The sequence below is a fragment of the Falco naumanni genome, chromosome 5 (genome assembly GCF_017639655.2).
Source record: "Falco naumanni isolate bFalNau1 chromosome 5, bFalNau1.pat, whole genome shotgun sequence".
Taxonomy (NCBI): Eukaryota; Metazoa; Chordata; class Aves; order Falconiformes; family Falconidae; genus Falco; species Falco naumanni.
The window spans coordinates 32,655,691-32,677,974 of NC_054058.1; the positions used below are offsets into that span (position 1 = coordinate 32,655,691).

The 22,284-nt window shown below is 44.6% G+C and overlaps 2 protein-coding genes across 3 annotated transcripts in view; one reads left to right on the forward strand and one right to left on the reverse strand.

The window, feature by feature from the left end:
• The window catches only part of SYN3 (synapsin III), a 206,742-nt gene that overhangs the window by 83,523 nt on the left and 100,935 nt on the right, over positions 1 to 22,284 (reverse strand). The window lies entirely within an intron of this gene.
• Positions 13,004 to 22,284, forward strand: part of TIMP3 (TIMP metallopeptidase inhibitor 3) — a 39,977-nt gene continuing 30,696 nt past the window's right edge. The window contains exon 1 of the mRNA XM_040595655.1: positions 13,004 to 13,426. Within this exon, the coding sequence (XP_040451589.1) occupies positions 13,303 to 13,426 (124 nt within the window). The 5' untranslated portion in view covers positions 13,004 to 13,302. The remainder of the gene's footprint in view (positions 13,427 to 22,284) is intronic.

The window sequence follows — 22,284 nt, forward strand, 5'->3', positions numbered from 1 at the left end:
TCTGCTCCACTATGCTACGGCAATTTTTACACCAGTCTCTGTTTCGTGTGCTTCTCAGCCACTTCCTGACTGAAGCACCCATTAGCTCTGCTGTGCTAACTCAGATGTTTTATGATTATTTACTCCAAAATAATAAACTCAAAAAGAAAGCAGTAAACGGAGAAACAGAGTCCCACTAATTCTTTTATTTGTTTATACGGAGGTAGCACCCACTGAAATACTAGCATCCCCATTGTGCCAGGTGCTACAGAAAAATGGAATGAATACACAATCTGTCTCCCAGAGGGACAATGATTTTCATATTGGACGAGACAGGTGGAGCACAAAGAAGAAATGAGCTAATACTAGTTAATGCCAATGGTCTAGGACTTCAGCTTTGCCATTGTTTCAGAGCTCACATTCCTGGGTCAGAGAAACCATATTTTTGGGAAAGTTTAGTGGAAATGGTTTTGGAACAGTACCAAAGTCCTCCCAGGATTCCAGTTTTCTTAGTCTCAGCCTCAAAGGAATTTACAGCTGGCTCGGGCAGAGCTGCAACTCCCCACAGGAAGGATGTTGTTGATATTCTGCCTTTGGAGGACAGTGAGCTTCTCTGTGAAGGGCAACACATGTATCTGGCCATCCTGGCACCACACCCACTACTCCTCCAAAGAGGATAGAGTTTCAAGGACTGACCATGCCCATCTGCCCAGGAATTATTAGGAAAACTTATAGGTGGGGGTGGTGTCTGTGGGCCGTGGCGTGGGGGTGGCGGGGTGGGGTGGGTTGTTAAGCAATCAGCATTGCTCCCAGGAATCTGTGGGAAGTCAGAGACAACGTGAACTGGCCCCTGTGCCCCCACATGGGCTCTGCTCACTGCTGGGCTGCTCTGTACTGCCAGCAGCCTCTCTATGCCTCTGCTAACACTGATGCTGACTACAGTGGCCTGGCTGGGTCTCTGTAGAGTTGAAAATAGCAACTTGTTCAGGACAGCCTCACCTGGGAAATATGTGCAGGGCACAAGGAAAGTGATGGGCAGTTCGTGAGATCTGCTTCATATGCAGACTGACTGCTTCCTGGCAGCCAGGAAAGAGTGCTACAGGCAGTCTTGTCCAAGATACCCTCCTCAGTCTGTTATTTCCAGTCCAATACAAAACCAGGGCTGTCTGCCCGATTAATAACATAAATCTGGCTTCTGTCAGCTCAAGGAATAGTGCTTTCCTGTTCTCGAGGGACACAATAAGTACCTTTTTCTCCTTCTAAACAGCTTCCCAGGATTCCTCACCTGACTTAAAGCCTTCTTAAATCTATCAACTGAAAATAAGGTTGCTGATCTGATTCCCAGGCTCTGGACTTAGCAGAGCCCGCATCTCTTCCAGATCCCTTAAGGGGATAGGCCCTTTTACTGTCCCCAGTACGACACACATATCAGTCTGAGCATACACTTTGCTCATGTCTCTAGAGCATCCTCTCCTGATTTGTATGTGGAAATAAGGGAGATTAGGAGAGGGAATCCATAAGAAATTTAGGGGAGGAAAAAGTGCCACCTGTTGCTCGTGTTTCTGGGAAAATTTGGTTGAAATAGGAGGAGTCGTCCTAAACCTTTTACCTTCATTTTGTACCCTGTGATGCCTCTGGATATCAGAGTCATCACAGACTATATAGGAAGTTTTGTGGAAGATAAAGCACCGACATCAAACCATCAGAGGGATGTAAAGCAGGTAAGACTCAGGCTTCCATGAACATGGTATTTGCAGTATAAATGCCACATGCTACAAGCTCCTTCACCTCTGGCATCACAGCTTTATTGCCACTGTGTTTTGAACCCTCTCTAACATGTACTGTATGCCCTTTGTCAGGGACTCACTCTGCCTGTTATATAGCCGTACAATGTTTGGGACAATGTGGTTTTGGTTTTCCTACAGAAGAACAGTGCCAATGCATAATGAAAGCATGTCAGTGATAGTCTGCAGAGGAAAGGCAGTGTCCATGGGATGATAACATCTTTGGTGGTTACCATAACATTTTCAAGAATAAGTCATTCCCTTCATATACTTAAAAACCAAACCATAAACTTGGTATGCTAAGAACTTCTAATATGAATACATCTCCCTTATTTGGAAAAAAGCAAATTGTGCTTCCAGTTTCCTGATGCAACTTCATTTTTTATATTTTTTATATTTTATATTTGACCTGCAGATTTGCCCACAGATAGTATCCCAAGGTTCACTGTGTGTGAGAGATAGGAAAGGGACATTAAGAACGGGCTGACCACAAATAGCTAAAATTAGCTCTGAGAACTGGAGCGCTGAGGTCTCTGAGGAACACTAGTCAAAGAAAGAAAATGGTTGTTTGCTCAACTCCCACTTATCCTACTGCCTCTCCTGGCTCACATCCCTGCCCAGACATCCTACATGGCTATTTAAGAGGATTTCCCCCACCCCTTCCCCCTCCACTGGCCATCATTTTCCTCTTTTGTAACTGCAATACGGAGTGACATGGGATTCCTGCTCCAGCAGCAAGATGCTGACTTGGAAACAGGAAACAGGGGGGCTGTGCAGAGCTCAGCCTCTGTGACAACATGGATGTCACACCCACGTGCAGACAGGGACGCTGCTTACATATGGCAATGATCAGCGGCTCCCCCTTTTTCTCTCCTCTTCCCCAGAAGGACTTACAAAGTCCTAGAGGAGCCATATATCGAGTTAGAAACAGTTTTTAGAAAGCACGGCTGTGTGAGGCCTCAGTTATCATGGAAACGATTTCGTGCATAATTCTTTTAGATTCTCTGAGGCCAGTAAATCTGAGACTGTAAATATTCACGTGACCAGAGCATATGGCCTTAGAATAAGACATGGAGTGAATTACAGAGAGACAACTTATCTTCTACAGAATCTGATTAAGGGAGTCCTTTGAGAACTATCCTTTACATACAATCATAGGCAGGGCTTTACAAACTGCCCTTCCTCCTCATTCCCAGAAACGCCTGGTGGAATAAGGGTTGCTTTGCAGCACCAGCTTTTCCTCTTTTCTCCTTCCTATTCCCAAAAGCCTTTTCTCAAAATAAAACTGCATGGCTATGTCTGCCTGTCCTTCAGATTAGAGTTCTGATCAGGGAAAAAAAAAGAAAAAAAAAAGAAAAAAAGATTGATTAAAGTAATTGTATTGATATGTGTGGAAATACCTTAGGGGAGTTGGAGGCATTGTCTAAGTTAAGGAGATAGATTCTGTCTCTGCAAGGAGGAGAAGGAAATGCTTTCGCATTCATTGGGAATAAGTCTTTGCTTCCTCCAGCCAGCTCTCTGTGGTGCTATTTGCTTACAGTCATGCACAGCTAATGCTATACTAGCCCCTCCAGGCTAAGTTGCCATTATATATGATGTTCAGAGGTGAAGGTTTATTCCGGATGAGGAAACCAATTTCAAATGAAGGAAAAATTCCCTTCCTAGCCTGCTCCTTCTCCTTCCATGAGGCAGGCTGTGCTCTTCCTGATGATCCTGCCTCTTTGGCACAATAAATTCCTTAAAACAAAAGTGACTTTATTTAAGTATCAGCAGGAGAAGTTTTTCTTCATCAATAGATCATTTAATCTGAATAGTGGGAGAGAGAATTGCAATGCCTTTGGAAGGTATATCCATAGCTATTCTGTGATATAATGGAGACCAGATTAATGCATTCTATTCTAGCCGTACTAAGGATTTGCCTGAATTGAGAAGACCTCCATCCCTCCCTTCCCTTTCCACTCACGGGGGTTGTGGGGGTTCTGCTGAACTTGAACCGAGAGAAGAGGAAGCAAGATTTTAAAATGCTCAGTTGTAATCTACAGAGCATGAAGACATCGCTTAAATGAAAATTCATAAAATGTTTGTCTATCCACTGTCTTTCCCACTGCTGGGTGCTGGGGAAAGTCTGTTGGAGAGCCACTTCTCTTTTAGTAGAAACTGCTGTTGCTCAGATTCTTTGTTCATTGTTTTCTATTAATTATCCTGTGATTAAAACTATAGATCGCTCCCATGCATTGCAGAACTTTTACACTGAGAGCACTTTCTTCACTGACCTCAGCTAGGTGTTCAGGGAGAGCCCTCTTGCCTCCCTGGCTTGTGTGGTGAGACCTCAATCTCTTGCAGTTAGCTTTAAGTATTGCTTAAAATTACTGCTGCATTTTGGGAGATGGCAGGAATGGGAGCTATGCTGTGGAGCAGCCCCTCAGCCAACTGTTAGCCATAGGGGAAGGGAGGGGAAAGGGAGAGGGAGAGGGAGAGGGAGAGGGAGAGGGAGAGGGAGAGGGAGAGGGAGAGGGAGAGGGAGAGGGAGAGGGAGAGGGAGAGGGAGAGGGAGAGGGAGAGGGAGAGGGAGAGGGAGAGGAGAATGTGTTGTACCAAGCTACTGTTGGACACCTGCTACCACTAAAAGAGTTCAGTACTTCTCCAGCCTTTCAGCACTTTCAATAAGCCACTGCACGGGATCAGTCCAGACTCTCACAGCAGGGCACTTCAGCTAACACTGAACTCCGGGCCAACATTGTGTGTGAGATTCTGTAGCACTGTTACCAAGAGCAGAGCTACAGAGAGGTGTTTTCTTGCTCAGGGCACATGTTCAAGCTTTGGCACCTTCATTGTTCAACTCCTGGTACATAATCTGTACATACATTTGACATCTTCCTAGTTCCTGCTGACTCTGAGTAGTCCACATTGCTGCCTCTGCTATGCACTGGAAGTCCTTCTTTCTGGGTAGTACCACTGGGGTGCAAGTACATTAACCCACACTGTGCACCTCCCCTCCAGAAGAGCACCCCCGCTGTGAGCTACTATGTTGCTCTTGCTACAAACCAAGTTAAAATCAAAAGAAGTTTAATTTTCTCAGTATAGAACACCGTTCTGTTAAGCTTCTGCTAATAAAGTGTGTGATCATAAGCCTAGCTCTACAGTCCCTGGTAAATATACTTTCATTCAATGTAAAAGAAAAACAGGAAGTTTGCTCTGTTCCTCTTTCTTGGCTTCACCTTCAGCCGTGCTGTATCTGGTTACAGATTAACTCTTGCTGCACAATAGCCACTATACTCGCAATCAATTGGAAACAGAGCTACTTCGCTAAATGAACAGAAAAGTTCTGTAATTACACTGTGATGTCTTTCCATGATTCTGTGTCCCCCACTGAAAACACCCCTCAGAAGCTCACAGAAAGGCACAAATAAGTGATAGAGGCTGTCAGATTAAAGGAAAGGGAAGAAGGGCTGTAGATTCTCACCTCTGTTTTCAGTGGAGAAATACTATTTTCGCACATCTGTGCTAAACCAAACACTGATCCTTTCACTCCTGACATTAATACATTAGGTGTGGAACTCACCCTGCTGACCTGAAAAGGTCCTTTGAGGAATGTATTGCTCTTCACTCAGGAAGAGCAAGACAATAAACAAATGAAAGAGTCTTCACTTCAGGCTGCAGATCTACCATCTCTTCATCTTTTGTCTCACACTGTATGCCAAGATTTATGGAGAAAAATTCCAAAAGAGTGAGGAAACCAAAGCACTGCCTTTTGCTCCAGAGAAGAAAGAGATCTGTCCTTAAAATCTCACATCAGAAATCCCCCAGCTTCTACTGGCTGGGACCGTGGGTCTGTGCAGGAAGGCCCTGCTGTACGTAAGCAGTCAGCTACTGTTTAGAATACAGCATTGATATGGGAACACAGGACCAAATCTTTGCAAAAGTCAGTTTGGATTTTAAAAAAATCCTATGCCAAGACAACAACCTCTGCTGGGATCTCCACACAGAGGAACTGCTTTTCACTTTTGACACCCATGTGCCAACATGCATGACAGGAATAGCTGAGTTCATTCCCTGCTGAGACAGTATCCTCATCCTTAGAGACTGTTCTTGTAACTAACACCTTTATTTGCCATTTCATGTGAGAAACCAGTAACACCTGGACTATGGGGATGAAGCGACGGGTTTATTCTTGCAGGAATTTTTTGCAGGTTGTGCAGGGAGGGGCAAGAGGCAGAAACTTTTCCTGCAGCTGCACCTGTTCTGCAGGTAAAAAGACCCTTCCTTCAGACCTGACAGCCTGACACTGTCTCCAGGCTCATTAATGTAACCAAAAAAGAGTAATGCTAGCCCCCTGGTGCTGCTCTTCCAGCTTTTCATGAGTATGGTGATTTCAGAGGATCCCAACATGCTTTAAAACCAGTGGCACATCCTAGGGACTGGCTGGCCTGCCGCCTATGGAAGGACTGCATCTCTGCTAGCTTCAGGGTGGTCTAAGAGATACAGGAGTGTTGTCTCCAGCCTGGGATCTTCCTCTACTTCCCTACACTCACACAGGGTTGTGGAGAGCACTGTATGCTGACAGTGCCCTCTGATGTATAAGAGAAGGGGAGAAAGATTATGCTGGAAGAGGGGGAATTAGGTTCAGTCCATGTACTCAGAAGGCTTGTGAGAGGCAGAGAGATGAGGGGAGAAGGGTCTGGTTGCTCAGCATGCCAGAAGGGTCATATCTTCAGGCCAGTCAGCTCCCCTCCTGAGAGAGGCTGTATTCAGCTCTCCTGCTCCTCTGTGGCCATTCGTCACTGTGAGAAGCCAGACCAACTCTTAAGAGAAGACCAAGGATCCAGTGGCCAGCCACCTTCAATGACAAGAATGGAAAACAGAAAAATGAAATTCTAAACGGTGCCAGGAGGACTAAAAAGCATCAAGATGCTCCCTTACCATTGCCGAGCATAGTAATCCTCATCACAGGGAGAGCAACTTGCTGTGAGCAGAGAGGCTTGCCAGTCTGCCACGGTCTCTGTCTGCTAAACATCAGGGAGCTGTTTGGATCCCCACAAATACACCCAGCAACTGCAGAGGCCAGTACTCAAATGCAAACCTTCTTTCACAGAAAGAGACATTTCCCATACAGTACCTCGGAGGAGGCACTATGAGTAACTGATATTACAGTGAGAGATACATAACATGTAAGTGCTGTCCCACACTTGAATTTGGGCAGGACATTAAGGCTACAGTGAAAGAAAGCAATGAGATCTCTGATGACCACACCAACCTTTAGGGTCTCATCCCACTGAAAGGAAGGCTTGCCCCATAGCTGCTCATGGAGCTGATGCAGGGAGCAGATGTTACCGCTTTTCCGCGTCTACCCTTTCTTCCTCAAATTCCCCTCCAAGGCCTCTACAGAGATTGTCTTCGCTGATAGAAATGTCAAACCTCGACTGCAGCCATGAATCTGTTCATGAACTCTGCTGGCCACAATGCCACAGAGCTGCCTTTAAGCTCTCTTAAAAATGTGAGGCATTCCAATCATTTTAATTACTGTGCATTGCATAAGCCAGAAACCAGTTCACACAAAGGAACAACAGAAAAGTGATTTTTAGACCCTCTCACTCTCTTCTCTGCTTAGTGCAGCCTCCAAAGCTCTGGGAACACCAGCTCTTATTACCATTTGAAGCACTTAATCTATTTGAAATCTCTTTGTTCAGTCACTTAAAGCTATTGATGAAGTTTAGAAGGGTTTAAAAAAGAAAGACAAAACTTTGATTTGGAAATGGCTACAGCAGCGTGAAAACAAAGCAAGAGAAATGGAAAAACTTATTATAAACAAAAATGAGAGAGAATTAATTGCTTGGAATGAGGTACAGACAGGTAGAGCCAAGCAAATTATGTCGTGTCCACCCCCTGGAATGGGAGCCTCCTGGCTTGAACCCTGCGTGGTACTGAGCACTTTGGCCCTGATCCAGAAATGCACTTAAGCTTATATTTAACTTTGTGCATGTAAATGGTGCTGTTGACTTCACGAAAGCATCTTGTATGTGTAAAGTTGCCTTAGTGTTTTGCTGGATTGGAGCCAAAGAGCACAGTCATGTGCAGGAAACATTTTTAGCTTGATAAGGCTGTTAAAAGATATTTCCTGGTTGCCCTTCTGCAGCTGATGCTACATCACAACCTGATTGGAGGATCCCTGCACTACCAAGAGGGTGATTTCATATTCTACAACCCTTTATAATGTAATACTGCTGGTGACACATGGTGCCTCTGATCCGCTCCCAGGCTAGGCGCTTTCAGTAAGCACAATCTATAAAGGATCCTTGAGGACTGAACACAGTATAGAACCGTTAGAGTTGGTGAAGGTTTAATGGTGCACCTTTAATTAAAAGCTTGGGAATGGGATACGTGCTACCTATGTCTGGCTCGCAGACAGGAAGGTGACATAATTCCTTTGCAACCTCAGAGAAAAAGATCAAATGATTTTTTTTTTCATATGTATTTATAGAATTAAAGACATTTGTGAAGAAAGAGTCCTCATTTTAAGTAGCAAATGAAGTTCACTGATACAATGGAGGAATTAATAGGGAGTTTTTTCAACCTTTTTCACACTTACAAATCATAGCAAATACAAGCGTTTTAAACATAACAGTCTTCTCAAAGGACAGTGTCTGAAAAAGAAACAGATTATCAGGAAATATGAGAATCTTTTGCTAATGCGATACATGACCACTTTGTACTGCCCTATGAGATAGTGTGAGTGTGCTGTAAAAAAGGACATCAGATGACTCTGAAAACACCTATCCTTTCCCACCAGCTGCATAAAAGAAAAAAAAACCCAAAGATATCTCCTATAGAGGGTGTGATGCTGAGCTGGTGTAGAAGATATGAAGATCATCAACTTCAAGAAAAGTTTTTAGCACAAGAAGAGGCTTTTGAGCAACTTGGCAGCTGAGCAATTTAGAATGTTAATGGCAGGACTCCACGCTCATGAATCAAGTCAAGTTACTGTAGAAAAGTTAAAATGGAAATATGTCCATACTTCAGAAGCTTTTAGAATTAATATATTGTTAAGGAGGTGGCAGGACTGTTTGAACTGCAGGCTGAAGTCTTCTGACTTTATTCATGCCACACTCAGTTTAAGCCAGCTGAGGTCTGGCGATGAGCTGGAGTGTTTTTTTTTTCTGGTGGTAGTGGGGGGTATTTCTTTCTCTCTCCATTTCACTCTTTCTTTCTTTTCCCCTCCTTCCCCTCCTTTCTTCCTTCCATTCTTTCCCCCCTCTCTCTCTGCAGTTCCTGTAGTTTGATGAAGCCCTTCTGTACTACTTAGATTCAGATGTTTCTGTCAGTTCTGAAGCAGCCAGCATCCCTCACAATGGAATGCGATCAAAAGTGAAGTGAATATACATTTAGTTTATGTACCGCAACACCTTATGCCTCTTGAAGGTATATCCCAAAGTGCTTTTATCTCAGGCTTTGCAGCTAGCTCCAGGATGGTCCCTTCCAGCCACAAGCAGGACTTGTGGAAGGAAAATAATACTGCTCATATCCTTCTGATGTAAACTGCAGTGACTATCTATGGAAGCAGAAGGTAGCTCTTCCTCCTGAAATTTAACTAAGACACCCAGCTTAACATTTTTCCTTTTCCAAAGAGTCTGTTCTTCAGATATTGCTAGGAGCCTAGCCTCATCCACAAAAAATGCAACCATCTCTTGCAGCGCAGTGCCCCCTAGCACTGTCTCTACACATTCATGCAGGACGGAGGGAAGAAGGCCACTTTGCTCAGTCAACAACACCTGCAGGAGATGGCTTTCCCTAGGAATTTTCACACCAACTATTGACCAGTCATGCTTAGCTTGTGGGATCCGACAAGATCACAGCATGAAGTGTGTGGCTGCCCGGTAAAGCAGAGAGATCCTTAATTGTGTTCAACAGTGTGTTCTTGGTGGAAGACTAGAGTAACATAGATTTCTTTATTTGGTGACATTAACCAAATGTGAACTCTAATTTTCTCATACAAAGATCAAGGTCTTTATTTTCTCATTCTTTCTCTGCTACATTTTTATGGCCATATAAGGCTTAAAGTTTTATCTAGGCAAAGGAGATGAATGCTGGATTTTATTTTATTTTTTTCCCTTTGCAGTTTCTCCCACGCAGACAGGGCATAGAGTGGGGATTCAGCTAGAGTTCTCCTTTCAGTTCCCTTATTGCCATTCTTTGTTACTTTGACACTACTACAAAAACTTTCTTATATAAAAAAATAAAACACTCAGAACCCTCCCTGACTCTTCTAGAATGCACTTTACTGGTAGGTCTCAAAGAAGAGAGGCTAACATCAAATATGTAATAGATAATATACAATATCTCTACTTAAAGATGATAAAATGAATGCATAGGCAGGTTAAATGATTTAACCAAGGCCTCCTAGCAGGCCGCTGGCCAGAATGAGCTTTCCCAAGTATTATTTACCTTTAATTTACACAAATAAAGCACTCTGGTTTCTGTATATGAAATGTACCCTGTAAGTGGCAACCAAATAGTTATTACTGTACAGTATCCAGTCCTGGCTGAAAAACCTGCATCCCTGCTACTATAGAGAAGTTCATCTCCTTTAAAAAGAATATCTGTGTGTCAAAAAAGCAGGTGAATCAGCTAAGCTCTAACTGAACGAACACAGGTACTACCACTCCAGGCAATGCTAATACACACATTAAAAAATTTGGATCACCTCTCAAACTGTGGTATAGAAGATAGTGGTAAGCCTTGCCACACAGACAGCTTGCACACCATGCCTTCCAAACAGATGTGTCCTGCCACTGTGGATCAAGCTGCGGCACTCCTTTTCATCCTGGAAAGTAATGGCAGCTTACTTCTCTGAGTTATATCTGAAAAGTGAACTAGTTCCTGTAATCAGCACAAACTTGGTGTTACTTGAACAGGGTTGGTCAGTCTCACTGTAAATGAACTACTTCCATGCCTTGGAAGGCCCTGTGTAAGGTCAGTAATTTCTAGCTCCCTTCCTCTCCCATTTCAGAAACTGAGAGGATGACTGAAGGATTTGTTTTTCAGTCTCCTCTGAGTGTGTCTTGCATCTGTGCATTATAGACAGTCAGCATTTACACAGCACTCAACATCTTTAAAGGTTATTACAAAGCATTCAGCTTGTTAACCCTCAGAACATGCAGGACAGGTGTTATTATAGAAATGAAGAAACATACTCAGACGAGTTACTTGGCCAGAGCGAAGGGAGGTGGTGCTGGAGCTGTGATTATGATCTAGTTGTGTGTGGGCCAAACACTCTCTAACTTACACCAGTGTCAGGTTATGGAATAGCTCTACTTCTCCCAGATACAGATCTGAGATGTTGATAGACCAGGTGTATCATGATGTTGGCGATACCAAACTTTTTACAACAACAAAGAAAAAATGAAAGTGCCAGACACACCTCATTTTTCTTCCGTGTTACTCTGCTGAGGTTGATGGAGTTGTTCTTTGTTGACACCCAGTGAGACTAAAACGACAGTCCAATCTGACAGATTCAACTTCAGCTGTAACACCTTTAGCAGAAAATCCAAGTACCTAAGGAGATTTTTGCATAGGGTTTCTCATAGTGCAATTTGGAGCCCAACAATCCAGACACTGACGTGTCTAAATTAAATGTCCTGTTTAATACTCTGCCTCATACGTACTTATGTGGCCCGTTAGCATCTCAACACCATCTGATTTTTTCAGTGTGTTCACTAATACACATTCCTGAGAAGCTCCCATCACTATTAATCCCCATTACACAGACTGGGATTTGAAGCACAGCGAGGCGAAGCTGTCACACAGGTTGTCTGTGTCACAGCAAGGGCAGGAACCTGCGTTTCCCACTATTAGCATTGTAACCTTGATCTCTACTAGCAACACCCATCTCGAAGCTTTTGTATTTGGATGCTCCAAATAAAAGCCTGTGTTTCCATAAGACTGGAGGTTTTAATTTTGTATGTACGGTATGATTAAAGAAAAGGTGTAGGCAGGCTGTGCTTCACCCAGATGGAACAGAATTGTAAATCTAAAGACTTAGCTGACTATTTAGAAATTTAGGACAGCTGGTCCCTGGCCTTTAATACCAGCGTAATTTATAACTAGACATGCTTAAGTCTTGTAAACCCTGTGGAAAGAACTCTGACATTATATACACTGGTTTGATACTGTGATTAATCACTCCTCAGTCGCCTTTGCAGGATAAGGCGGCCGTCTGTATTTTGCAGCTGGCAATCTCCTTCCTTACGGCCCCAGCTCTTCTGTAATATTTACATTTCTACAGCTGATAGAAATTGACAGCTCCAAAAGGGGATAAGGGAAAACAAAACAAACAGGACTTTTCTATAAATTCCACTAAAGCTGCTCTGCTAAAATATACTTTGAGATTAAATGTTGGGAGTGGCTGGGTAGATATGACACTGCTTTTTCCAGCATGGATTTAGCAGTTTATGACCTCTTTCTGACTGAAAGCCCTGGGAAGGGGAAGTGATGGGTGATGGTGGCAGGGTGACAGGAGAAGGAGTATTTGAGCAGGATTAAAAACCGCAGGACAAAATCCTGGTTTACAGTTCATCTAGGTCTTGCCCTTTTCCTCCATCCTCTTTTCACTGCCTATCGAAAGAGGAAAAGAAGCAACACACTGCACTCCTCCCGTGTTTTCTGATCCCTTTCTGAAAGCCCTTTAGAACACTATTTCACCTCCTCCAGTTTAAAATCAGCCTGCAGGCGGCCGAGATGGTTCCGAGGGGAAGAGGCCCCAGCTCTCCAAACCAACAAGAAGCCCCGCTCGTTTTCCCGGGCCCTTCTCGCTCCCTGAGGTGCGGAGCGGGGCGGCCGAGGGGAGGCAGGTCCTGGCTGGGGTGGCAGGGGGCTCCTCGGGGCCAGACCCCTCAGGGCACTGACGGCCGCGGGACGGTTACCCGCCGGATACCTCGGAGATGCAACCAGTTTTTAAGAGTTGTTGTTAAGAGCTGTTGTTAAGAGTTGCAGCCCCCCCTCCGGCGGCGGGAGGGGAGGTACGCTGAGCTCTCGGCCTTCTCCTCAGAGCTGGCGGCTACCTGCCCCGCCGTCCGGCCGGCCGCCGCCCGCGCGGCGCTCCCCGCACCACTCCGTATAAGGCGCTGAAGCGGCGGCCCCGCCCCGGCCCGCTGGCCTCTCCCGCCGATGAGGTAATGCGGGGCTGCCATTGGCCGGGGGCGGCGGCGCCCCCGGAGCCGGAGAGGGCGCGATCGAGGCTATAACTCCGCGCACCGGCCCGCCGCGGCGCAGCGCAGCGCAGCTCTGCAGCGGTCGGCGCCGCGCTGCACCTCACCTCCTGCCGCTGCGAGCCGCGGACCTGCCGTGCCTTCAGGCTTGCACCATCTCGCCGAGCGAAGGCTGCGTTACCGAGGCCAGCGAGAGAGAAAGAGAGAGAGGGGTAGTGCAAGGAGGCGGGCAGGCGGTCGCGGCGCACGGGCAGTTAGGAAGCGAGAATAAAGTCAGGCGGACAAAACAGCGTCTGCCCTCCTGCTCCGCAGAAGTGGGGAGGCACCTCGGGAGCAACATGACGGCGTGGCTGAGCTTCCTCGTCGTGTTCCTCTGCAGCTGGAGCCTGCGGGACTTGGTGGTGGAGGCTTGCACTTGCGTCCCCATCCACCCGCAGGACGCTTTCTGCAACTCCGACATCGGTAAGTGCCGCGGGCAGGCGGCAGCCGCCCGGGGTGAGGCGGCCCCGCCGGGGCTGGGAGGGCCCCTGAGGGGCAGCGGCGGCTCCAGCCGCGGGGTGGTGGCACCTGCCCCGCTGCCGCGAAGCCCGTGTGTCTATAGAGGGTCACAGCGGGTCCAGAGGGGGTGCGGGCAGCGCTCGGTGGCACCACAAGGAAGCCTTCGTCCTACGAGTCGCCCGGTGAACACAGAGGCGGGCTGGCTTAACCCAGTGAGGGGTGTCCTGACCCTCCGGGGCCGCAGGTTGTGGCCCCGTAGCTGCCGCATGTGCCTGGGTTAGTCAGAGGAGAGGTGCGCGGTGGTGGGCACCAGCCTGCCCCTCCTGAGGGGCAGTGGGGAGCGAGGCGTGCTGTGGCAGCAGGCCGTCCCATGGCAGCCTCTCCAAGAAATAAATCAGTAAGAGTGGCTTGTTTCCTACAGCAAGACAAAAACACAATTGGAGGTGTGGGCAGCCAAAATTTCCTCTACAACCTGTTGACAAATACCATGAGGCAGGGTTAGGACAAGTTCTCTCAAGCCAGGGAGCGACCCGTGGTGGTTGAGGTTGGGAGGTACGGCGCACATAGGCTTGTGGTGCCATGCTGGTAACTTTAGGATGGGCTGGAGAAGCAGGTAACAAGTGTCCCCATGCTTTCCGCATGCTACTCTGTGATCTTTGCAGCTTAGGAAGTGTGCAAATGTGCATGTTTTTTGGAAGGTTGAAGCACTTGTATAGGATCTTGGCTGATGTTCTCTGCTATGGCTTTTAGCATCACCAGGGGTCTTCACTACACTAACTTTAGATAGGGGACAATGGGAACACCCACAGTCTCAGAGGAGGAGGTAATCGAGACTCTGGTCTCAAGTTCTTTGGTTTGTTTGTAGCCAAGGCTGGTTAACCAAGTACGGTTGCCGCTTGGTAAGCATCCTGTGGCAAAGTACATGAAATCAACTAGTGGTGTCCTTTGAGTTAATGCTGGACACGTGTCCCCATACAGTAATTACAGGCTGTCACTTAAGCAGTCTTGAGTGGACTGCATGAGTGAAGTCCTCTTGCACCTCTGTAGGTTGTCTTAGTAGCACAGTGTAAAAGGGGTTGGGGGACTTTGCACTGCTGGTACCCACACGGTACTGATTCCAAGTGGAGTCTGCAAAGAAATCCTCCTGGCAGCTGCTATGGAAGTCAAATAGAAAATAATTCTTACTGCAGCAGAGCACCCACCCATTGCTATGAACCCTGCAAGTGGCTCTCCCAAGTTAGCCAAGCTTACTAGCAAAAAAGCTCTCTCTTGCCTTTAACTCTTCTACAGAAGCTGCAGTTATGCCTGTTTATTCGTGTCTAGTTCATATAGTGTATCCGCTCTTGAATGCCAAAAAATAACATTACATGTTATAAGCGCTGGGAAGGTTGCAGTTTGCTTCAGTGATGATAGACTGGAAAATATTTATAAAATAGTTTTATAATGGGGAATTATTCCAGGAAACTGCACTATTCAAAGTTTTTTGCCGTTTTCATATTTTGGATCAAGTGTGCCACCGAAGTGGCAGTTGCCAGGGAGAGTGTCCTTTTTGTGAAAGCGAGACTGGGAAACCGTTTTTCCACAGTTAGAGCTGATGACAGCATGTGGCCTTCATTAGCTGCATTTTGGGAGGAGGTCTGCTTTCTTGCTCTGATTCTGTCATGTTATACTGGATTAAGGGTAGTTTTCAGTTTAATTCAACTTCGTAAAATGGTATTAAATAATTTTTTGTAATAAACACACACAGTGTGTTTTTGCTAGATGCCTAAGTGACTAGAAGCATGGTAGAACTAAGAAATTTCATGTAACAGTGTTCTTAAACTTCAGGGCAAAAAGTTTTTCTGTGTTCTGCTCTGATTTCTGACAGAGTTCAAAGTTGTCTCCTTCATCTCTACTTTCTCTCTTCTGGACTATTCATTATATCTCATGCCTTGGCTTTGCTATGAGACATAGTAGTTCAAAAAGTTGATGTCAGCGGGGCTGCCATGCCTTCAGATATCACGGCAATGCAAAGGAGAAGAGCAACTCATTCTAGCAGATTACTTAAATGCAAGTTTGGTTAAGACCACAGCTCTGTGTGACAGGTTGAAGCAAAAGTAAATCCTTAAATTTGCTGGAACTGTCTGGAAAATGTGATGTTTCTGCAGGCTGAGTTTAGTAAATGCTGTCATATTCTTCATGTGCTGAAAGGGCAAAAAACACACTAGAGCTTTCTGGCTCTGGAGGAGTTAATCATCTCCATGGAAACTGATGGCAGTGTACTAGTACAGTGTTTAGATAGACTAAACTACACGCTGGGTTATAAAACACATTGTGGAGAAGAAGGGGACTTGGCAGCAAGTTTTTATCCCTCTTGAAGCTCCTGACAAAATACCAGCTCAAAAGGGAGGAGTCAGTGCAATAAGGGCTGGATCAAAAGAACTTTCTAAAATAGCTCCTAAAACAATACAAGAAATTAACTAGCTAGGTGGCAGCCTAAGAGAGGCTTTTGATCTTCAGAAGCACTGAATTTTGAAGGAGGGAGAAACTTAGTTTAGGAGTGTAATGCAAGCTTACTGTTGGTCTTTCATGCCTAGCCACTGAAGTCCTACTCTCAAGTTTATTCTCTTCTCCTTTAAACTGATATAGACATTTAATTTTTGATCTTCCTGTGACTCAGTTCTGATGCAGCCTCCCAACTCTGTGGCCACTAGAAGGTTTTAATCTCTGCAGAAACAGATGGTCAAATTAACCCATTGGAAAGGGCAGAATTTCAATATTTACATCCTTTGATAGAGCAGGTTGTGGTCTTCTAAAGGAAGCCTGGACTCCAACAACAACAGTTTTTTCTCTTTATTAAAAAAAGTTGGAGAGGGGGGAAGAGGAGCTACTGCCAGACTGGTCACAAGGGGTCTTTTCACTTCAGCCTGAGTGTTACAGCATGATGAATAGAGCAGAAACGAAGAGGTGTGTCTCATCTGGCCTTCTGAGGTCAATCAATAATAAAATTGCTGTTTTAACTCTTGGCTTGCTTTCTTTAACTGGACAGATAAGTGCCAGAACAGGCAGTACAATAATAAGACAAACAGCAACTGCTATGACTTGCCATCTGAACTTTGCTTCCTCCACTCCTGCCCCCTGCCTACGACCCCTTCCAGATGTGACTATTTTTCTTTTGTTCGAATTAAGAGACCTTTTGAAAGAACAGACACCAGGCATGCTTTGTTCCCTTGTGACAAAGTTGTGACATTTCCAGCTGGACATAGCTGACATGAAAGGGGCTTGTTTGTCCTTTTTTTGCAGGAGCAGCAGGAATTTTTGAGCTTGGTTGCTGAATGTTGCATTCACAGGTTTGGAAAAACACCTTCTGCCTCACCTCTGCTTCACCCCCCCCAAAAAAAAAAATATCTCAGGCTGGATTTTGACAAACCAGTCTGCAAGCGATAAAGGAAGTACTTTGTCCACTCCATACCTATCTCACTTTCATGTCATGCATGTACTTCAGAAAAGAGCTATGGCACTGCTGGGTGTCTCTTGCCTGAATTCAAAGGAGCTCAAAATAACATTCCTTCATATAGTTTGTGTTGGGGGAAGAAATATCTGTTTCAGCAAGGGTGCCGGTGGATAGCGCCCCTCTCCATTCGAAATAACCTCCCTCTCGGTAAGCTGGAGTTGGCAAGCTTTGGGGAAGTGAAAGTAAGCTCTTAAGAGTCCCTTGGTGCTAAGGAAGCCATTCATTCCTCCATCCTGCCATACCCATAGCACTGAGTTCACAGCACCCACAGTGGCGAGCCTCCTTTGAACGGAGTGTGATCTGAGAAGAGCAAGAAACAGCAGAGGAGGAGGAAGCTCATGAAGTTGTTTGGCCCAGTCTAAGCACCTAATTGAAAACCTGCCCTTTTCCATTCACGGGTTTTCTTTACACCTTCTTACTAATAAGCTAAAGGAGATATGCAGAACAACTTGATCATACATGAGGTTTTGAACATGCATTATTTGCCTTGACATGGACCGCAGTGAGGTCACACATGCTGTCTTATCCTTACAAGTAAGGTGTGCCATATTAACTTAAAAGTTAAAATAAACCAGCTCCAATCAATTATTATGCCAATCTTTTGAGTTGAAATGAATTTAAAACAAATTTTTGGGTAGATGTCATGATAATGGTTGCAAAAGAGTTATATCCACTTTGAAATTTGACTTTTGTTGGGGAAGTAACAATGTAGTTTCATTTTTAGACTGGACTTCCCTTCGAGGCATTTTAGAAACGGGAAATCTGAGAAGCGTCCTGTAAAGCTTTAAAAAAAAGAAAAAAAATACTGTGAATTCCAGTTTACATGGGAAGAAATTGAGATTTGTTTAACTTTCATGGGATTCCAGTATCCATAGTATAAACTGGTGAAAGAAGGTGTTCCTTGTGCCTTGTCATGTTTTCTGACAGAAAGATGGCCATCTAAGCTATGTTGTCCTGTTTAATAGAAGTGGAAATAGAAGATGCTTATTTTTTTTTGTTGATTATTTGCAATTAAAGTCCATAGCAGAGCAGAGAGATCCCTTTGTGGGATCTGGAGTTTGTCACTTCTCCAAATCTATGTACTTGAAAAAAAATGTGGTGGAAATTACTGTTTGGGAGATGTAGTGCAGAATGTTAAGGCTCCTTTGGTGTCTTGTTACTATTGCATATGCTTACTCCAGCTTTCTTGCAGGAAGGAACTCCAGCAACACCTCTGAGCCAGCTGTTCTAACGTTGAGCCTCTTTCATTCTTATTTTCACTGATTTCCCACCTATTCTTGAGAGCTTGCCACCTGCCAACTGCTCCTCTAATATTTCTGGGAAGAAGTGGGCTGGTGGGCACATAGTTATGTACAGCCATATGCATTTTCTAGCTTACCAAAGGTTGTCATCTGGGGTTGGGAAGGGCCTGCTTTGTTCATGTGTGTTTTTTAGGATGAGCAGATTTGATTGTTTGACCATAGAAGTGGCAAAAGGTGACACATTCGTTTTCAGCTTCAGCAGTGGACATCACATTTTCTAAAACACTTAACTATGGTTAGTCCTGACCTTTCAGAGTCTCTTAGATATGGCAACTGGGTTGGCACCTGATGAAGTGGATCTCTGTACTCATGCATAATCTCACTGACAGTCATGGTGGGTGGGACCAAGAATCTTTAGTAGGAGCACTCAGTGAGTCAACTTGGCCTTAACTGGATGTTAAAGCTGTTAAGATGAAAACTTAGTTTTTCTGATGTAACAGTGTTGTCTGAGGTCGTATTTCTTCTTCCTCACAGCTTCAACACCACCTGGTGCTCTTATGTAGCCCAACCAAGCATGCATTACTGAAGAAAGGAGCCTGTTTGGTCTGGGCAGGAGGTCTTGTCATTAAATGAAACTTCCACCAGATGCTCTCTGGAAGTTCATAAGAGCTGAGAGGACAGCTTGGTTTGAGTTAGCAGGCAGGGCCAGGCATGTGCTTGCCAGCTCTGAACTATGCTAACCTGAGGGACTAATTTCAGTCCTAATAATGTCTGCAGTGCATGTGGTTGAGTTTCCTTTTGAATTATGAGATTTTTTTTTTTTTTTTTCATCAGCTCAAGATAAAGAAGCTTTTGCTCTGATGTGCTGCTTATTGCTCTGGAATTCCAGGGTATGATTCTGTCTTTCACATGATGTTATACATTGGTAGCAACTTAAATGACACTGGTGAAATGATAGTTCTGTAAAAGATGAGAGGAAAATTGGACCTTCAGGCGCCAATTAATTAACCAAATGCAGAGTTCATTGAACTTAAAGGCCTACTGTGGCTCACCTAAACCTCTGAAGAACCTCCATATGTGACACTTGAAATTCTACTGGTGTAACTTTATTGGACTGTTACTGTTCTTTAAGCTAACCTACACCTTACATAGACTTCTCTGAGACAAGGTTGATCAGAGCAGCTGACTACATTTGGAAATGTTGCAAGACTGTCTTAAGTCTTCCTCAGCTTAGTGGCACTGAACACTTGTTGCAAATAGCAGAGCTGAAGGTCAACCTCTGGTAAGCCTCAGGGCACGAAGGAGGGAGGCACGCTGCTGGGGCTTTATTAAAACCCAGAGCTCTTCTTCTAGAGCAGATACCTGAAAGAGCACGCCACAACTATCAGTGCTCTGCCCACCAGTGACTCTGCTGCTAATGTTATTTGCCCATAGTGGGCAAAGTCCTTGTTTAAAACTAGGGCTAAACTGAATTTGCTTTGGAATAACTTGAGAAAAGGATGTTAACTAGTGAATTTCAAGTTTCTGCTATTTGAAAGTATTAGGCTGGTGCTGGACCTGAGGTAGATGACACTGAGATGGATTAAATGGATTTACACCCTCTTATACTAGATCTAAAATCTGGCCCAGTTATCAATATGGAAAGGAAATACTAGACCAGCCTCATAATTTGTGTAAAGCAGGTGCAGTGGTGGTATTTCACCATCTTGTATCAGAATTGGATTTGACTTCATGGTTTCAGGTTTCGAAGAGGAATGTTACAAACACTAGAGAGCTTAAAACTGTTGTTAAAAAAAGTTCATCTTCTACTGTTATGTGAAGTAGTTACCTTGAGTGACCAGAGTGAAGATTTAGTGGTTTAACTTATAGTGTCTAATAACATAAAAATGCAAGTAGTTTTACACAACCCTGATTATTTTATTTATTCAATGTTGCTGGCAGCTAGAAAAGATTCTGGGAGTCTTTTGGAAACAAGATAGAAGTCTCTTGAGTTGCATGCTGGTAAAATAAATGTTGACTATGAATAGTCCAGATTCCTGGTAGTGTTTATATAAGACCTTTCCAAAGGGCAATTTCAGCCCTTAGAAACAGTATATGGGCAATAAAACTCAAGATAAACAGCAGACACACACATATGCAAAAAATAACAGCAAATCTCATCAAATATCAGCTTTGGTTTCCCTGAGATGCAAAATCTCAGGATTCTGGCTTCCTGGATTATATTAGGAAGAAGGAGATGATTTTGGGTGTCTCTCCTGGGGCTGAAATGTGCCAGGAACCAGCAGAGAGCAGTGCTTGCAGAGAATGTCAGGGAGGCCATTGTCGACTGGGGGATAAGGTCTTGGATTGTGCTACTGGGAAACTAATAATCTGTGTCAGTGGGCTCTGAAAACTTCTGTCTTTGTAACAGGTGGGGGAAGAGGATGATCACACAGCAACAGGCTCAATAGGAAACTTGTAACGGGAGAAATTATTTAGGAGCTTTAGGAACGGTAAAGGCCCTTCAAAGGCTAGTTTTGGAGTATAAGGAAGAGAGGAGGATTACTGGAGAAAGGGAGATTCTGTATGGAAGCACTGATGAAGAAATAGATACAGGCTGGTAAAGCTAAGAAGAATCATTAGCTGTGACATGTGATAGGCCACCCAATCTGAAACTGGGGCATGCCTAAGGTGGATCAAATCTGTCCAGGAAAGTGAATAGGTACTGTGGTTTCAGGGAACACATAAGTAGGTGAACCCATGTAAACCAATCGATGCTCTACTGATTGGTCTCTAGCAGCCTGTAGCATGTTCATTTCTGACTGGCAATCAAAGCTTAGACTTTGAAAAAGCCTGACTGGGTGGACTGGCCATGGACAGAGCGCACATGCTTTACTCTATCTGGACTCCAGCCAGCTGTTGCCTTCCTCCATTCAGATGAATGCAAAGTTCTTTCAAATAGCCCTTCAAGAAGTGCAAGTTGCATAGGTGTGTGTGCAGGGCTTGGGCTCCTTTTGTTTTTGCCAATTGAGTTATAAGGAAAATACAGCTTAGCTGGAAAGTGATACAGATCACACAGCAGAAGCGAATGAAATTAAGGCAGATGTAACATTGTCTAAAGGTACTTTTGATATACGTGATGTAGTAACCTGACCATATACAGTCAGGAGATAAAAGGAGAACATACAAATGGCAGAGCCATCATTGTTCAACACATTTGTTACTGATTCTGGACAAAAATACACATTCCAGTCAAAAATCCACAGTCTTCCTTAGTTACCCATCTGTTGTCAGTGTCAGAGCACTGTAATCCTTATGGCTCTTAAGAGCTTAGAACTAGTTTATTGGGGAGATAAAGAAAGGTGTGTGTGAAAGAGCCCAAGGATGAGAAAGGGACCCCATGGGCTCTTCCCTTCTTAATTCCTTGACTTTGACATGAAAAGGCCCAGGTTTCTGCTGGCCTGCATGATCATTGATGCTTCAGCAAAGCAGATATAAATTGCCCAATGGTTGCACAGGTGGTAATGGCTACATCAGGTGCAACAGCATGAAAGTAACACATTATTACTTCTTGCTCCCTGGTGGTTCATTAAAAAAAAAAACAAAAACGCCACAACAGCACATAGGAAACAGGAGTACTTCTGTTCCACAGGGCCATGTTCAAAATGACCCAAGCTCCTGCTGGCCTAGGCTGAAGGACATGAATTTTAACTCCCTCATGCTGTATTGTAATTACAGTATGGGGACTTCAACATCTGTTTCCTTTTCTCCATGTTTCCCTCACCATTGGGTGTTATTGCAGTGTAGCCTGCAGGGAGGCCTGCTGGCGTTGTGTTAGTCTGTTAATTTTCTGTAGAAGAGCGCTGGAGCATTTGTTCAGACAACAAGTTCAGTCTCTCATGCTCAGTGAATACATGAACAAACAAAGATCTTGCTCCTCTGATGTTTAATCAGCCCTCAAATTTCTTGGATCAGCTGTAAATTCTCCCGCTAGCGAACAGGTTTTGGTGTTGGTCTCCAAACAGTTAAAACATAAGGGGAAAAATGTGCTTGCTTGTACTAAGACAGGAAAACCACAGAATGGAAAACTTCCACTTGACTTTGAAAGA